Genomic DNA, 18,901 nt, shown 5'->3' with positions numbered 1-18,901 from the left:
TCGGTTAGTCGGCGGGAGGAATGCAGATTGATAGTGTTGTTGTGCCTGACACTGAGAGGCAGGCTTGGCCGGGTCACATCCCAGAAGTACCATTTTGTTTGATTAATAGCAACCGGAAGGCTCCTCTTGTTTTTGCCGAGAAAGTGGTACTTTTATTTAGGCCCGGTTGAGGATGCAGTGTGTTCTCCAGTGAGGAGAGTTGAAGGCCAGCGAGTTGCGAGACTTGCTTGGCAGCCCAATGGGGAGATTTGTTTGGCCAGGAAGAGTATTGCCTGGTGGTGCTGTGATGATGCACCGGGAGGCTATGACCCCTGGTAGGCGCGTTGAGTGCGGTAAGGGCGCAGGGTTGTCGCGGCTTGGTGACTCTTGTATTTGTACAGTGTGGAGAAGAAAGTACAGATGAAGGAGTAGGCTGTGCAGTAGAGAGAGCAGGAGAGGTGGGAATAAGTGGAGAAGTAGTGAAGGCAGAGGTGAGAAAAAAAGATGGAGAAGGAGAAAAGACAGGGAGTCATAGGAGAAGCTGCAGCAGCCGTAGCTGGTGGATAAGAAGTGACCGTGACACGACTCCTTGCAGGAGTAAACCCTCGCCTCAGTGTAGCCGAGGAGGTCATAGGTCCTGGGGAAGAACCAGAGACAGATCTTGAGGGAGGTGTAGGAGGAGGAAACGGCAGTGTGAGTATGAAGGGCCAAGCTGGAGCCCAGTTGTTATGATGACTGTGTTATTGTTATGATGACTGTGTTATGACTGTTATGTTATGCCTATGTTATGATGACTGTGTTATTGTTGTGGCGCTGTATGTTTTGTAATTCGTATGCGCCCTTGTTTGAGTATGATGTGCGTTGCTCTGACACTAAGGAGTGAGTAGTCATGTGTACAGCCTGAATATGTTGTCTGTGCTAAAAAAAGGTATAAGTTTGCGTGTAATTTACGAAACTTCTGTGTGGGTTAAGGGCGTGTTATGAGCTGCGAAAACTACTGAAGAAAACAATAGTGGGAGGAAGGAGGATGACGAGTGGAAAGGAGGTGAGACGAAAGACAAAGAAGAGAGAGAGAGAGAGAGAGAGAGAGAGAGAGAGAGAGAGAGAGAGAGAGAGAGAGAGAGAGAGAGAGAGAGAGAGAGAGAGAGAGAAATGTATGAGCAGATAGATTGATAAGTAAATATATAATTAGATAGATAAAAAATAGATAGACATAGATAGATGAATAGATTGTTAGGACATTTGCCTGCATGCGTGTTTTAAAAGGTCAACAGCTAATTAAACTAATTAACGTATTGTCAGTTCACTTTACCAGGATATTTGATCATCTCGGATCGGACGAGGTTTTCCCCATGTAAATATATAATTACACGTTAATTACATCGCCAGAGAATTATCTTGTGTGTATATTGGCTGTGCACCATACAGTGCTTAGCAAATGCAGGTGGCGTGTGTGTGTGTGTCTGTGTGTGTGTGTGTGTGTGTGTGTGTGTGTGTGTGTGTGTGTGTGTGTGTGTGTGTGTGTGTGTGTGTGTGTGTGTGTGTGTGTGTGTGTGTGTGTGTGTGTGTGTGTGTGTGTGTGTGTGTGTGTGTGTGTGTGTGTGTGTGTGTGTGTGTGTGTGTGTCTATAGTGGTAAAATATATAACAAATTATATAAAAAAAAACAAAGTTTGCGGCCCTGAATTGATATTCCTAGAGAAACCTTTAAGCAAGGGGGCTTTCTTCTCAAGAGGCGATTGCATGAATTATTACGGGCCTCTGGAGAAACGAACGAATACCCAAATCATAGACTGCCGCAAAAATAATAATAATAATAAATAAGAATAATAATAATAAATAGAAAATTTTTATTATTATTATTTTTATTATTATTATTATTATTATTATTATTATTATTATTATTATTATTATTATTATTATTATCATTATTATTATTATTATTATTATTATTATTATAATTATTACTATTATTATTATTATTATTATTATTACTACTACTACTACTACTACTACTACTACTACTACTACTACTACGACTACTACTACTACTAATAATAATAATCATCATCATCATCATCATAATGATAATAGTAATAATAATAATAATAATAATAATAATAATAATAATAATAATAATAATAATAATAATAACAATAATAATAATAATAATAATAATAATAATAATGATAACAACAGATAAAAAATAATATTATTATTATTTCATTTTTATTACTATCGTTATTATTATTACTGTTATAATAATATTAATAATAATAATAATAATAATAATAATAACAATAATAATAATAATAATAATAATAATGATAATAATAATAATAATAATAATAATAATAATAATTATTATTATTATTATTATCATCATTATTATTATTGTTATTATTATTATTATTATTATTATTATAATTATTAATTGTAATAATAATGATATGATGTATTGGGAATGGAAGCTAAGTGGGTAAAGTTTATAAGGTGATAATTAAAAGCGATAAGAGATCAAACTTAGTAAAAAATAAAAGAAGAAATATATTTATTTTTGCTTTTATGAATGATTATGAATGAACTCCACTGCATGAACTACAGTGATTGTTGTTCCAGTATCCTATTATAGATAAGAAATGAAAGGTAAAGACAAGCAAGATGGTATACATATTGGGGCAATTACCGCTTTTGTGTTAGTTTGTTTGTGTTTGTTTGTATGTATTGTTGAATTCCATAATTTCAGCTTCTCTCTCTCTCTCTCTCTCTCTCTCTCTCTCTCTCTCTCTCTCTCTCTCTCTCTCTCTCTCTCTCTCTCTCTCTCTCTCTCTCTCTCTCTCTCTCTCTCTCTCTCTCTCTCTCTCTCTCTCTCTCTCTCTCTCTCTCTCTCTCTCTCTCTCTCTCTCTCTCTCTCTCTCTCTCTCTCTCTCTCATACAGCCAGTGTTGTGATGTGAGAATGCTCCGCCTAATGGTGACTCTTAACCCACCTTAACCCTGCAGGGACATTCACTTGTGTGTGTGTGTGTGTGTGTGTGTGTGTGTGTGTGTGTGTGTGTGTGTGTGTGTGTGTGTGTGTGCTTTGAGCTGTTATCATATCAGTCTAGATTATAATATATCACAGTAAATTATAATGGAAGTCTAGTCATATTAATGACTCTTATTAGAGAGAGAGAGAGAGAGAGAGAGAGAGAGAGAGAGAGAGAGAGAGAGAGAGAGAGAGAGAGAGAGAGAGAGAGAGAGAGAGAGAGACGCATGGAAGGAAATTGTACATGTTTGTTTCCCTTACAAAAAAAAAAAAAGTCTTTCGAGAAAACTTTGAAGGAGAAATCGTCCTTGGGAAATTCGGGGACGTATCCGAGGCACGTACTTCACAGCAAAAATTCTTCCTTGCACGTGTTTGACTGTCATGCACTCTCTGGATAGTTTCTAATTCCAGTAAAGTCCAATACGCCCTGTACACACTTCTTTCATCGTGAAAAATAGTCCTCGAGACAGCTTTTTTTTTTTTTTTTTCGAGTTGTAAATCCAGGTACGTAACTCAGGTTCATACGCCATCATGTTGCGCTTCTAAACACATAATGGCCCTTTAAGCTTGTTTTATTTAGATCAAGGCATGGTTTAAAGCCCACAGATGTGTGGCAGGTTTTCCTAGATCAATATCACACATACGTGTATTTCAATGCAAGAATCAAATTGTGACACGTGTTTCAAGGCATACATCCTCAAGTAAGTTAAACTTTGTAGAGACAAGAAATCCTTCCAGAATATTTTTTTTTTTTACCTACTTGATGTTTTGAATACAATAACGCTCTTTAATAATTTTTTTTCTTTAGTTATACTCCCCTGAGCACATTTACCAAGCCTTCTGTATAAGAATTTCAAGGTTACACACATAAGAGCACAAGAGCACATCTTTTAAGACAAAACATCTTCCTGGCACGGGTTATAATTTCTTTCACATCTTAGGGACGTTATTAAATGCAAAAAGGAGAAAAGAAAAACTCTTATAGGTACGTATTTAAATATTTTACGTTCATCGAGACACTTTTTTCAGGGTCATAATCCTGCAATCAATGTTTCGGGATGAGGAAAAAAAAAAAAAGACCCTGCAAGCAATACGTTCTCAAAGAAAGTAGCTTTTCAGAAAAAGAAAAAAAAATATCGCCTGAAATGACTCGCAGGACGCGTATGATCACATGTGACATACGTGACTTTTGTCAAGCTGATGACGCTAATAATTGATGACCACCATGAGCTGTCGCCATGAGCGGCAGCCAATGAAGGAAGGGTTGGAGTGCGACGACGCTCTCGGATGATAGGTAGTATATAGTAGACAGGATGAAGGCGGGGTCTTGAATCCCTGCAGCAGGAGGTGAGTGACAGCACGGAGAAGGCATCGACGTATTAGTTCAGGGACAGACTTGTATCAACATATAAAAAAAAAAAAATAAATAAATAAAAAAAAAACTGTGATACTGGTAAGTAACAATTATACACTATTACACACTATTGCACTCATGTTCATTACAGTATGACCACACATCACGGATACATGTAGTTAGTAACAAACAATAAAAGTATATTATGTATTCCTGTGCGTAACAGCATAAATTTGTATTTGCCTTCTTTTTTGTATCATTCATGAGTTATGATAACTGTAATTCACATTTACTTTGTGCATTACACGTAAAGGACGTAAGTAAGGGATGAATATTTAGTTCTGCAGACAAAAGTTACTTTACACTCCATCAGCGGAGAAAGCGTGGTATGAAAATGACATGTGTAGGGAAAGCAGACGTGGCGTCACCTGAATTAAGTAGCCACTTGTGTGTAGAGCAGGTATGGGCGGCAGGTGTGTTGTGGTCCAGCAGTTGTTTGTGGGCAGCGATTTGGTAAGGAAGTCGCTAGGCGCGCTGTTGTCCAGCCCTGTAAATTAAGGGTTCAGATAAGTCATGGCGGACAGATGCCTATTCAGATAAAAGAGAAAAGGATTTCATTGTTGATATATTAATATTAGTTTTAAAGCAAAGAAAGAAAGAAAGAAAAGACAAGATTTTATTTCTAGTCTTGCAGTGTTTCAATAACACGTATTGTTATACGATACTCCACACACTGCATGCTCTGCTTTCTAACACACACTGCATGTCAGGGTTTTGTGTCCATATGACAAATCATAACATGAAGACAGCCACTGAAGGTGAGGCCGTATCTTGCAGCGTTGCTGCAGTCAACGCGGAATGGCTCACCCGCTGCGAGAGGTTCTGGCTGAGCCCGAGGTGTTGCGTGGCCTGGCCCAGAACGCGGCCGGCTTCAGGTAAGAGCTGATTCAAACTATATCAGTAAGTAAAGGGAACGTGACTTGCACATTACCGTACCGTCACCCTCCGTAAGCAGCATGTGAATTAAGATAAGATAAGATAATTTATTTGTCACAGTAATACAGTTATACAGTAATACATACAAATGAAAATCTTTATGGCTGTACGGTCCAAAGAAAGTTAAGATGTAGTATACAGTATAGTGTATAGTATAGATGTAAATGATTAAAAGCATCAATCCCATAAAAAAAACATACAATTCTCATATATCACTCATAAAATCATTATACCTATGAATGAAAATAGTTGAAAAGCACAATGCTGCTGGGAATAAAATATTTCTTATAACGATCTGTTCTTATCAGGGGTAGTGCCAGCCTTCTCCCTGGCCTTAAAAACACAAAACAGTTGTTTAAAGGGTGGGTTTGGTCTTGCAGTATCCGTCCGGTCTCCTGCAATACGATGACAGTACAGTCCTGGCCGTGTTCCCAGAAGGATCTTGCTTAGAGACAGATACGTTTGAGAATTTTAGTGTTACAGACTTGGCAGTGATGACGCTTCTTTTGGAGGAGGAAGAGGAGTCTCACAGCATCACAGAATTTCACACTTTATAAAGAAGTGCTTAATGATGAACTAAAATTTCATCAGTGCTTCAGAATGTCAAAGTATCAGTTTAATGAATTACTAATTTTGCTTGAGGGAACTGTCACTAAAAGGAACACTACCTTTATGGAAGCAATAACACCAAAACAAAAACTAGCTACTTATTTAAGGTAAGTTTATTAAATAATGATGATGAGTTTGTTGATGGAGACACGAACATTTATCCTCGAGGAGGATGCGTCTGAGTTAGGGCTCAGTGAGGCACAACATACAGCTTTTATGTCCACACAAACACCTGCACTTGTGTTTAGCAGTAATCTTATACATGGGGAAGATTTTGGAGACATTGGTTGTCGTGACAATTATTTATAATTAGAGGTAGAGGATGATGCCAAAAGAATATATGAAAATGTAAAGGAAGATCACAGACACTTGAGGAACAACAAACTGATTCCCGTAGCTCACAGTAACGAGAGAAAATCTACAGTACATCATCCGCACAATGCCTTAAAGCTCCACCAGTTGGTAATTCTGCGGGACAGAGGCCTAAAACAAACATTTTCAGTACTTGATAGCACAGTCTTCACATTTAACATCATAAGGGGAATACTAATATCACGAGGGTGGCTTCCCTAGAGGGATAACAGCTGAGCTTCCGGGTAAGATGGAGTCGGTAGGAACAACGGCATATTGTAGTTTAATTAAACAATTCTTGATTGGAGAAGGAGTTGGACAAAACAGATAACAGGTGGTGCTTAGCACAGGCCATTTTAGTGTAGCGGTGAATTTCATGACGCGCGCATCCTTGGAAGACTGTTGACGCTTGTATAATTATAATGACAGGAGGGTTCCAAGAGGGCCCTCCTGGAGGAGCCAATAGGACGAGCCACAGATCCAGCGGGAGCAGCAGTAGTCGCCTACACATATGTATTATGTGCATTATTGACGAAGTGGTATTCTTTATATTATTATATTCAAACTTTGTTTTGCACAATTCACTGTTATGTTCTTATTTCAGCATTTAGTTTTACAGCATATGTATTATGTGCATTATTGACGAAGTGGTATTCTTTATATTATTATATTCAAACTTTGTTTTGCACAATTCACTGTTATGTTCTTATTTCAGCATTTAGTTTTACAGCTAACACGGACGTGGTAGTCTGTGGAGTAGTTTATTACGTGCAAAGACACATGCATTCGTATGTGTTTTTGCCGGAAGTTGAGCCGAGTCAGAATATAGTACAGGAGAAGCCAGGTATCACATGTAGAAGGAAAGTGAGAGTGCTCATGTGTACTGTCGTTGTGTGCGAGTGTAGGCGAACACATTTACTACTGAGGTCATTTTTTTTTTTTTTAAGGATAGAATAGATGGGGAGATAGAAAAGTTAGAGTTGAAATATAGAGGGGTAAAGATGAAATATAGTAGGAGGTTGAAAGATGACGGGCTAACCGTCTTGCTGTTTTTTGTGATTATTCTAATTCTGGGTAGTGAAATTGCGTTCTCTTTTGAGTCAATTGATGACTACATACATGATATGCGCGTGCGTGTGCTGATTGGGGAATTCATGAATTCCTTGTATATATCTGTACTGGTAGTTCTTTATTTAGTACAATAAAGGCTTTTTTAAACTAGTAGTGGGATGTGAGTGAGGTGTAGAGTAGTTTATTACGCGCAAAGACACATGCATTCGTATGTGTTTTTGCCGGAAGTTGAGCCGAGTCAGAATATATGTTTACTTCGTTATCATTTATTGGGTCAAATTGCGTGTTTTCTTCTGGGCTGATGGTGAATATGTTTCTCCGTATGTCCCTAAAAATGTCTTTTTCTCTGCTGTTATAGATTTTCACGTTGCCGTGTTTTATATATGGAGGTATTTGTGTCATATTTTATATATGGAGGTACTTGTGTCATATATTCAGATGTAAAATCTGAATCTCTGGTAGTTCCATCCATGTCTCTCTGTTCCCCTTAAATATTGTTTTAGTGTCCAATGGAGTTGTTTTATGGTGGAGTTGGTTATTGGTTTTATTATTGTTTTGTGGTATTTCTGTGGTATGTTGTGTTTTATTGCCTCCAGAATGATACTATACCAGGAACAGACATGAGCTTCTATTTCGTCTGTGGTGAGTTGGAATTATCGTTATGTGGTCTGAGGCAGTCGTAGGTCCACGCTTAGAGGTGGTTGTGGTATGTCTTTGTGTTTTTAAGTATAATGTCTGGTGTGCGTGAGTGAGGGCCGATGAAAGGGAAATCAGGGCCTAGGTGGATAAGTCTGTTGGATTTAATGAGCATCTCTATACCTTTCCTCATTGTGTTGCTGTAGTGTGTGCCTAAGCATGGGTGTTTAGCATTTAGGTCTCCTATTATGTACGTGGGGGTGTTACTGTCAAGTCGGTGAAAGTCTGTGATGGGAAGGAATGCTCTGCGTGGTGGAAGGTATGTGGTGGCGATGTTTATTGGTCCCGTGTTGGTGTCTATTGTTATCTGTAATATGTCGGTGTCAAAGTTTTCTGTGATTCTGTGTTTTATGGTTGACTTAACTAAAATTGTGCTTCCGTCGTGTAGTTCGTTGTTCGTGTTGATTGTGTGCGCAACGTAATTGTGTATGTGTATTGTGTTGTTTTGCGTGACGCCGTGGCTGTTGAGTAGGATAACATCTGAGTTTATTTCTCTGTATATGTTTGTTAGCATATGTCTGTGTGGAGTTCAGTGTGATGTACTATTGTTAAGGTATCCAGTGTGTTGAAAATGAAGTTTAGTGTGTGCTTAGCAATGGTGTTTATGTATATGAGATGTTTTTACCTCTATGTGTGTCGGTGTCTGCTTTTTGGTTGTTTGTTTGGCGGGGGTGTAAGTTCCTGATGGAGACCATTGCGTATCTTGTTGAACTGGCTATCTTCTAATGTGCAAAAGGAGTTGGTGAGAGTAATTTCGTTGTTGGTTAGGTAGGTGAGTATTTCCTTTTCAGGGAAGGCTGTGTTGGTGTATCTCCACTTGTAATGACCTGAATCTATTCCTTCTTTGATTGTTCTCAGGCTGAGTGTTGTGTCTTTTGTCAATGGTTCGCTTTTTTTTTTTTTGTGATGAGTTGTAGTCCAGGTGCATGTCCTGGGAGTTTTCTAGGGGTGGCATATCATCTTGCATGTTTTCTTGGCTGTGGCCTGATGGTTGTGTGCCCTCCTGTAGTGATGTGTGTGTGCTGTGTTGGTTGGGCTCAGGGCGAGTTGTGGTTTGTTGGACTCGTTGAGCCTCTTGAGTGTTGTCACCTCGTAGGTTGAGTATTTTTCGTGAGGGAGGGTTATTTGGTAGTATTATGGGTGGTAGATTATTTAGTGCCAGTGCTCTGTTTAATTCATCATTGTAGGTTCCGGGGTTAACTGAATTGGTTAGGTGGCGTGCATCATACACGGCATGATTCTTGTTGTTTCTCTTTCTATTACTGGTTGTGTTGGGGGAGATATGTGTGTTTGAGTTTTTTCCTCGTGCTGTGATATTAGCGTATGTCTTACTTGCCATTTCCTTCTTTTGTTGTCTTTTTTCTTCCGTGATTTTTTTTTTCTGTGTGGGGATTTATTGGTGAAGGTACGGTGGTCTCCCCCACAATTTATACATTTTTTCCCTGTGATGACGTTGCATTCTCTCGAGGTGTGTTCAATGGATGTGCATTCGGAGCAAATGTTTTAGTCTCGGTGTTTTGGGCATCTGGAGGTTGGATGGTCTTCCATCATGTAGCATTTCAGACATGTCAGAATGGGTATGTATTCCTCTATTTTGATTGTGTGGGGTGCTGTGGTCATACTGAAGCATAGCATGCCGATCTCTGTTGCTTTTTTCGCTGCTGCTGTCTCTTTGAAAGCGATTTTAGGATTCTGGTGAGTGGGATTTTGTATATGCCATCTATACCTCCCTTCATCCAATCATTTTGGTGTAGAAGGTCTTCTTCGATTATTTTTTCATTGTTGTTGAAGATGAAGTCCTCGGTGTTGAAGCTTAGGCCTGTTCTTTTTGCTTTCAGCTCCGGGGGAAGGATGGGTTGGAAACTATTGTTGTTTAGGTCGGCATTCGCTTTCCCTTGGAAGATTTTGTCAACTTCTTCATCCTTTCGTGTTAGTACTATGAAGCCATCTTGTATGGTGATTATTCTTGTAGCGTAGATCAGGTTTTCAGATAAGGTTTTTAGTAGTAGGATCTTTTTTCCGTTGCTGGTGTCGTCGGTTTTTATTTTAACTTTCGCCAAGGTGCATGATAGGGAGGTTGGCTGTAGGTTACACAATCGATTATTCACGCAACTTACCTGCAATCACTCCCTTCTACGGACCATCCCCCCAGAGGGAGTCGCAGTGGTAGGAGGGATTGCCCCTTTTGGGTCTGGCTTCCCTAATGAAGTTGCTGTCGCCAGCAGCACTCAGCACCAACTAGTATGGAAGACTGGTTAGAAAAAAAAAAGAAAAAAAAAGAGGGTACACACACTTGGACCCAAACCGTGGAAAGAGGCAGAGCAATCAGTGCCCTTCCTTAGGTATCGCAGGCTGCCCTGCCATAGGATAAATCCCACGGCAGCGCGAAAAGGAAGAATTAAGTGGTAGGGAAAAGTAAGGGCCAACCCAACTCCCCGGCAACCAGAGCCACACTAGACACCGTAGCACCTGAGGGTCACTCTCAGGTGTGTTCTGGGTTATTAGCTAGGTAGTTTGGAAGCGGATAAAGAAGGGGACAAGGAGGGGAATGAGAGGATTGGAACACCACATGGGCGAGCACTCACCGGACAGGGAGATCCCTGATACACCAGTAAACAAAAAAGACAGGTGGTGGCAGCAGTGCTCTCGAACCTTAGGTGTGCTTCTGAGCAGGCCGGACTGCACAGCCCTAAAGCTACGGTAGTCAGGCAGGTAGAAGCTTGATGGAGGGGAGAGCGGTAGAACACGTCTTGTTGCTGCAAAGTCTGCTGTACTGACTCAGTTGCCATACGACAGGTTTCCCAGAGGGGCGGTAGTCACGGTGACGGCTGAGCACTGGCGGCCATATACTATCGTGGCTCCGGGAGGGGAAGGTTGCCAGAGGGTGTCAGGACCCATGGGAGCCATACTCGCTGTTCTTGCTCACACACTCAACTTCACGTAAGAAATATTTACAAGTACAATGATTGTTCAGTAATATTTAAGAGTAAATTGCGAGGAATTGATGATGTCCCTACTGTGTGTGCAGGTGCAGGGTGGTGTCGCCGCCAGATGCTGTTTGGGGTTCCCAGCTGCCTAATGGTTCCTGGACGGGCATGATAGGCCAGGTGGTCCGCCAGGTGAGAGGCTGTGTGCCTGTCCGCATAAAATTACGGAAGTTTTCTTTGCTGGTGATGTTCTCGTTACATACTGGTATCCATTAAGATGGTGATGGCTAATACAGCGTCACGCTGAATACTCATGTTTTCGACGTTTAAGCAAATCACCTAGATTTTGGATAATTCATCCTCGTCACTTGCTTTGGTAATTATTAAGAGTACGCTCGCTGCCTTATTTCCTATCGTTTTCGGCTACCATCCCGTACGATCGTGGGGACCTGGTGGGAAAGCGGGTTTTTCGGGTGCGGAAAGTTAAAATATTGCCAAATATCGCCTCTTAAAACCAAAAACAAGTAGAGAGCTACTGCCACTGCTGTTGTGATGGCCGCCATATTGTTGATCGAAAAAATCTCCAGAAATCTGTAGTCAAAATCTCCAGAAATCTGAAGTACTCCTCAGTGACACTAATCTTAACCAGCATTACTTAACCTAACCTAACATTACCTAACCTAACATAACCTAACCTTACCTAACCTAACCTAATGTGGGACTTTGTCCGCCATGGACCCTCATTAGGGACACTAGAATGAAATTTTGCAAAGGCTTAATATAACGCACACTTCAACGTACCTTCACATCGAGGTATCGTTGGCAACGCTTCAATACATTCTACTTGGCCGCATTTCATTTTATTTAAAATTAGGTAATTTAGGTTAGGTTAGGTTAGGTAAGGTAATGCTAGGTTAGGTTAGTGCCCCTAATGGGGACTTCCGGTTTCTGTAGATTTTGACTACAGATTTCTGGAGATTTTTTTTTTTTTGAACAACAACATGGCGGCCATCACAACAGCAGGGCAGTAGTTTTCTACTTATTTTTGATAAGAGGCGATATTTGACCTTGTTTTAGCTTTCCCCACCGGAAAGCCCCGCTTTCCCACCAGGTCCCCAAGATTGTAGGGTGTAGGAAACAGTGCTGCGAGCGTACTCTTAACAATTACCCTTGCTTTTTCTAAATTCCTGAGATCAGTCTAAAGAATTAACTATGTGGTTTTCTTGATTAAGAAAAAAAAAAAAAAAAAAGAAATTTGAGTACATTTGCATTTTTCATTTTTATTCTCAATTTCTTGTAAACAGGAAGTCGACCTCGGTCTCGGTCCATTTGGAATGATCTACAGCAGGACAAAAGCCGTGGATTTTTCTACACTTATTTCTTTCGAAGCTCGATCGATTCTATCCAGGAAGGGCACCCCTGAAATCAACCCGTGGGGGTTCCTGTTCCCACTGACGGGGACAGTGTGGAGTACGGTGGCGGCGGCCCTGGCGGTGGTGTGGCTGGCCACACTGCTGGTGGGGCGCCGACCTGGAGCCTCTGTTTCCCTGACCTGGACAGGAGACGTGTTTCTGCAGAACGTGCGGGTCTTCCTTAACCAAGGTTGGTTTACGTTGTGGGAGAGGAAGGCGGCGAGATCTAGAATAAATATGATGGAAAGAGACCTACTGAATGTTGAGTACTTCTCTATGGATGGTCTTTTGTATTAAAGCAGACAGTGGCGAAGCTCTGCTACTCTTCTCTCTTTGCTTTGTTTATGTGTTTTGCCATGTGTCCATATATATATATATATATATATATATATATATATATATATATATATATATATATATATATATATATATATATATATATATATATATATATATATATATATATATATATATATAGATAGATAGATAGATAGATAGATAGATAGATAGATAGATAGATAGTTAGTGAAATTCATCATCGTCACCATTAGCAGCAACAACAATAGTGGCACCAACACCAGCCTATAAGTCCGTTGCAGGACAAGGTCTATCCGCAATGGTTAAACCATATCTCGTGATCCTGCTTAGGGCATCTTGTATGGGGTAGCCCTGCAAATAGTTGCTTCTCTTGTTTAGCATGTTGATGGCTATCAATTTCTAAGGTCTGACGGGCGTTGTGCTTGGACAAGGCGGGGTGGTAATGTTGGGGTCGTGGGTGGTGGTGGCGGCCGTGGTGTTCTGGAGCTACACGGGCAACCTCACCTCCTTACTGGCGGTGAGATACATTCCACAACCCATCCAGACTGTGAGGATTCTACTTGACGATCCTTCCGTGACTGTCATCAGGGTTCCTATGACTTATTTTGCAGAAAGTATATCGGTAAGTTGTGAGGTAACGGATAATTCTCAAGATTATTAGTTAATGAAGGTGTCTATGCCTCTTCTAACCAGTTCTTAATGAATCGCCTCCTTGCTATTTATGTCACGGGTTAGGGGAGGGTTAGGTTGTCAATATAGATTTCTGTTCTTCTATCTGCTTTAATAAAAAGGTTTAATTAAATTTCAGGATATCTATTTAAAGTTGGTATTGAATCACTTTTACTTTGATTTAGCTTATTGTTCAATTCAGTTTTGATTTGTATATATATATATATATATATATATATATATATATATATATATATATATATATATATATATATATATATATATATATATATATATATATATATATATATATATATATATATATATATATATATATATATATATATATAAGTACTTGATTAGCTGGCACCAGTCATGGTTTCTGCCAAATAATTTTTACCTTGCTTTATATGGTAACGTTTTAACCGGAGGTCTGTAAGGCGCTGGAACCAGATTGAGTTTTATTGAATTAGGTTCTAAATAACAAATAAAGTTTTCATATTATTTTTCTCTCTTCTGATTCATAATGATATTTATAGAAATTAGTTCTGTTACCTTGGATTTGTGAGACCTCCTATACCGGGAACAATAATAAATAATCAGTTCATAATAATAAAATTTAAATGAATGTGTTATAACAATTAATTGGTACCACAAGGGTTTACCTTAATTTTTGATAGAAAATATCCTAATTGTTTAGGTGTTATGAGTACATTCAATTGTGTGTGTATCACTGTTGTTTGACTACTGCCTTATCAATGACAATTTATCCTAATCTGTTTACATCCTAAATGTTGATTCCTACCCCCTGGAGAAAAAAAAAAAAAAAAAAAAAAAAAAAAAAAAAAAATATATATATATATATATATATATATATATATATATATATATATATATATATATATATATATATATATATATATATATATATATATATATATATATATATATATATATATATATATATATATATATATATATATAAATAGCAAAGGAAATTTTACATCCTTCTCTCTGTGAACGACGATATCAGTCTTTCACAAATAATTAAAACATATAGGCACAAAAATAGTTATTTTCATATGAACAAAACCTTCAAACATGGCAGGTTTCGGGCCCTGGCGAACGTACCTGTGGACAACGATGTCAATCAGTCTCTGACACCGAAATCTCGCGTCCATTCTTGTATAATGGCCGTCGTACATACCCGGAACTAGTCCTCCGCCTAACTATGAGACATAGTTTTTGCAATATTCTTAATAGTTTAGACCCCTTCTACAGTCACAAATTATTCTTGAACATTTTTTGTAATGGCCCCACGCACTCCTGGATTCTAACAGTCTATCAATAACTTTTGTATCTAAATATTAACAAAGAATTTCCCTCGTAATACATAATATTATGAGTTCTGGCATATTTTCTCTTAATCTTCAGTATTTTGTGATTGGGATTTGTCATGTGACTTGCCAAGGAGAATCTCGGGAATATGGTTATTTTCCATTTGCCTTGTAAACGCGCCATCTCCAAATATCAACAGCCAATTTTACAATTTGTAGCTTACTGTTTAATCTACTTTTCTTGTTCTAAAGTTTTACTGATTTCAGAAGTATATACAAAATTTTCTTTATATTTAGAAAGTAAATCTTTATATTCATGACCGTTCCTTTAGGCTATAAAAATATTTCATGGGATTATTATTATTTGGATGGTATTGTCTTTTTTTTTTTTTTCCTAATTGCTATTTTGTTCCATGACACTTACACAGTCCTAAGTGCTGGAAGACAAGTGCCTTTTGTATAATATTTTCTCTACAAGTTTCTTGAATAATAGGCTATGTTGTTCGCGCGCACGCTCGTGTGTGATTCACCTACGGTTGTCTGCTGGTCACCCAGCCACCCGTTACCGTACGGGAAGAGCTCAGAGCTCATAGTGACCGATCTTTGGGTAGGACTGAGACCACTGACACACCACACACCGGGACAGCGAGGTCAAAACCCCCTCGGGTTACATCCCGAAGCTACTTGCTATTAGGTGAACAAGGGCTACACATTAAGAGGCTCGGCCATTTGCCTGGCCGTGCCCGGGATTCGAAACCGAGCTTTGTTGGTTGTGAGCCGGGCGTGTTAACACACGCGGTGTGTGTGTGTGTGTGTGCGCTTCGTGGTTCTCATTCCATTCTGTTAAGGTGTTGCTCCGTGTATTGTCTACCTATATGTTCTAAATCGTACAAATGTAACAGGCTGAGTTTCCCCTTAATGAAGAACGAGAAGCCAATATAAAACGCTTTGTATTATTTCTACAGAAAATGGAATCAGGAGAGTTGCGAGAACTACACGACCTGGATAAAGTGGGTCGTGTGATTTACGAGGCTTCAGACTTACATTCAATGGTTGAAAATTACGTGCGTCATGGCGGCTACTCCCTCATAGATTCTGCCTTTTCTCTTGATCTCCTGATGGCTGACAGCTTCCTCAAAACAAGTGAGAACAGGAAGGCGAGACGAGGAATCCCAGTGTGTTTCAATGTCTGTGCTCTAAATGTATGCTCAATAGTGAGAGAACATGGTTAAGAAGTCATGTTTAATGCGCTGCTCGTTATGACTTCAGAAACGTGTGACTTCTACAAGTCAAGACAGATGATGTTCTCTACTTGGAACCACGTGATCGTGGAAAAAGGCAATCCCTTGTTGCCGGCCGTCGACCACAGGTTCGTCCTTATGACAAAGGTTTTTCTAGATATGCGATTCTGTTAATTTTTGCATGACTGGTTTGATTCTTTATTAACAATAAAGGAGGAAAACTAACGCTGATATTTTGTTGATGGTGCTGGCAGGATAAGAGCGATTGTGGAATCCGGGTTGTTTGAGCACTGGATGAACAACGAACTCCATGCATACCGCAGCAACTGCCAATTCTCGCCCTCCATCATCTTGGTGAGGGAGCCGCTGTCCCTCGCCAACCTCTGGGTAATTCGCTCGTCTCGGCCACGGTCGCAGTTTTGTTGGTTGATGTAAAGTGTGATACGTGAGTTTGACAGGTAAACTAGCTTAACAGAAGTCAGATTAATCAAGGCACTTACGACACTTGTTTGTAAACCGTGCCGTCACTCGCTTTACAACAAACCCTCTAGTAAAGTCTTATTGATCAAGTGTTTAATACATCCCTTACCTTACCGAGATGTCCTGCCCCTATAGACGATAGCAATCATGGAATGCCACCTCTCTCTCTCTCTCTCTCTCTCTCTCTCTCTCTCTCCCTCTCTCTCTCTCTGATCATCTGTAGCAGATTTGCAGCCTTGCTTCCATTTCCCACTGTTCTTGTCATTCCATACATGCACTTTTCGCTTTGTCCGCCTCTTGCTCTTCTACCTGAGATTCTTCGTCTTAAACTTAGGTCCTCTATCTTTCCTCTTCTCATTACATGTCTTATAAATCTCATTTGCTTTATTTTCACATTTATTAGTGGTTCTCTTCCAACGTGCATTCTCCTTATATCTTCGTTTGTTTTCGTCTCTGTTCAAGATATTTTCAAAATCCTTTGCCAGCACCACATTTCAAATGTTTCTAACTTCTCCATGTGTCTATTTACTGTCCTACGGTCCTTGCTTCTGCTCCATACAGCAATACCGACCATGCATAAGTTTTAAGTGCTCTTCTTATTCTTACCGATATGTGCCTGTTGTTAAGTATATTTTTAATTTTCCGAAGTCCCTTCTTTGATTGTCGAGTTCTTCTTTTAATCTATTCATTGTATTGTGCATCTTCTGTGATGTAAGTCCCCAGGTGCAAACCTACAAGGCATCTCTATCAGTGCCAAAATTTACGGCTGCCTGATTACAAAGGTGACTTCCTTATTCCTGCAGGGGTTGTTCTTAGTGCTCGGGGCAGGAATGCTGTTGGCAGCGAATGTCTTCTATCTGGAGCTGAGCGTTCCCCCGAAGCCAACAAGCAAACCATGAAGAAGCCGTGTAGTTCAACTTGTCCTCCTCGTCCGAGCTGATGCACCAGTCTGCAGTCTCCACACTTGGCAGTGTTTGGCGCGCACTCCTGTCATTTCATCACGTTACTTCGTGCTTACATTAATCTTCTCTTCTCAACAATGACGCATTCTTTTTAAAGTTGCAAGCAAATGTCAGATAATCGTTGTCTTGCCTTGGTGACTGGATATGAGTTCCGCCCAGCGGTCAACTGCCGATGTTAGTTGTCATGACCATTGTGTACGTTGAATACGTTGAATTACGTTAAATAAAATATTCTTCGAGATACAATAATCTATTTAAATGTTGATATGATGCAAAAGAGTTGAATACCAAGGAGTGTTGCAGTGAGACGGAGACTGTTTTCAGTACAGAGGAAGAAAGACGTGCCAGTGCCACTGGGTACCACGTACCTGTATTCACAAGTGTAAACCTTAGCATCATATTGAAGAGTAAGCACAAACGCGGAAGGATATAATTCTCCGTACATTTGCAGATGTAATTCTATGTATTTCAAAATTATATGATAAGTTTGATCACAAAATAAATATTCAACGATGAGATAATTAAATTACCTTCAGTATCAATGTCTATTCGTATATGGAGGAGGCCGTAGGCACCTGCCGAAACGATAATTACTGCCTGTGAGGTCTAAAGCACTGGATCAGAGGGTGTTGTGAACTTATCATTAAACCCAGCTGTGACCTCAATGAACGTTTCCCTTTTTGTCTCACAACACAAGGGTGCAGTCACAGCCTGTCCTCTAAAGACAACTCTCTTCCTCCATACAAAACTACAATCACCTAATAACACACACACATCCTTCACTCAAAAATTAAAAATGATCATGGCGACTCCTACACCAACCTCGGAGTCCTCATCTGCGGAGGGGATCACAAATGTCTCCAAGTCGGACTGCTCTTCTGATAACGACTTTTTCTTCATTGACTTCTACAACATTCGTGGTCTTAGATCCAATTTTCAGTCTGTAGAACACCCCCTCTCTCTTCTAAGCCTCATCTTCTTTTCCCCACTGAAACACAGGTGTCTGAAGCAAATGACAGCAGCCCCTTTTCTGTTTCCCCCTACTTTCTCTATCCTCATTTTCAATCCAAAGCTGGATGTTGCGTTTATGTGCGCAACGACTTAGCCTGCTCTCGTGCCCACGCTCTTCAATCTTCCGATTTTTCCACCATCTGGCTACACTACAGAGTCACTCTCAAACTAATTTTATCTGTCCTGTATACCTCGCACCTAATTCGTCTGACTATAAGAAATTCTTTGACTACTTAACTTCCAAAGTGGAGCACATTCAGACTCTCTTCCCTTTTGCAGAGATCTCCATTCTCGAAGACTTCAATGTTCACCACCAGCTTTGGCTTCCCTCTCCCTTCACTGACTATCCTGGTGAACTAGCATTTATCTTTGCTATCCTCCTCGACCTAGAGCAATTGGTGCCACACCCTACTCGCATTCCTGACTGTCTTGGAGATACGCTCAACATTCTTGACCTTTTTCTG

General features: G+C 39.7%; 1 protein-coding gene across 1 annotated transcript; it reads left to right on the top strand.

Moving 5' to 3' along the window:
* The first annotated feature begins 4,223 nt into the window (after positions 1–4,223).
* On the top strand, positions 4,224–17,933 carry LOC135100339 (glutamate receptor ionotropic, delta-1-like). The gene is made up of 10 exons (XM_064003170.1): positions 4,224–4,456; positions 5,195–5,292; positions 10,877–11,020; positions 11,109–11,199; positions 12,312–12,609; positions 13,142–13,359; positions 15,709–15,886; positions 16,013–16,112; positions 16,239–16,371; positions 17,268–17,933. The coding sequence occupies exons 2-10, from the start codon at positions 5,216–5,218 to the stop codon at positions 17,361–17,363; spliced, it is 1,335 nt and encodes a 444-aa protein (XP_063859240.1). The 5' UTR covers positions 4,224–4,456; positions 5,195–5,215; the 3' UTR covers positions 17,364–17,933.
* Positions 17,934–18,901: the final 968 nt, after the last annotated feature.

This window comes from Scylla paramamosain, chromosome 5 (assembly GCF_035594125.1).
Source record: "Scylla paramamosain isolate STU-SP2022 chromosome 5, ASM3559412v1, whole genome shotgun sequence".
NCBI lineage: Eukaryota > Metazoa > Arthropoda > Malacostraca > Decapoda > Portunidae > Scylla > Scylla paramamosain.
The sequence above is the reverse complement of the archived record's forward strand: the minus strand, read 5'-3'. Positions and strand labels throughout refer to the sequence as shown.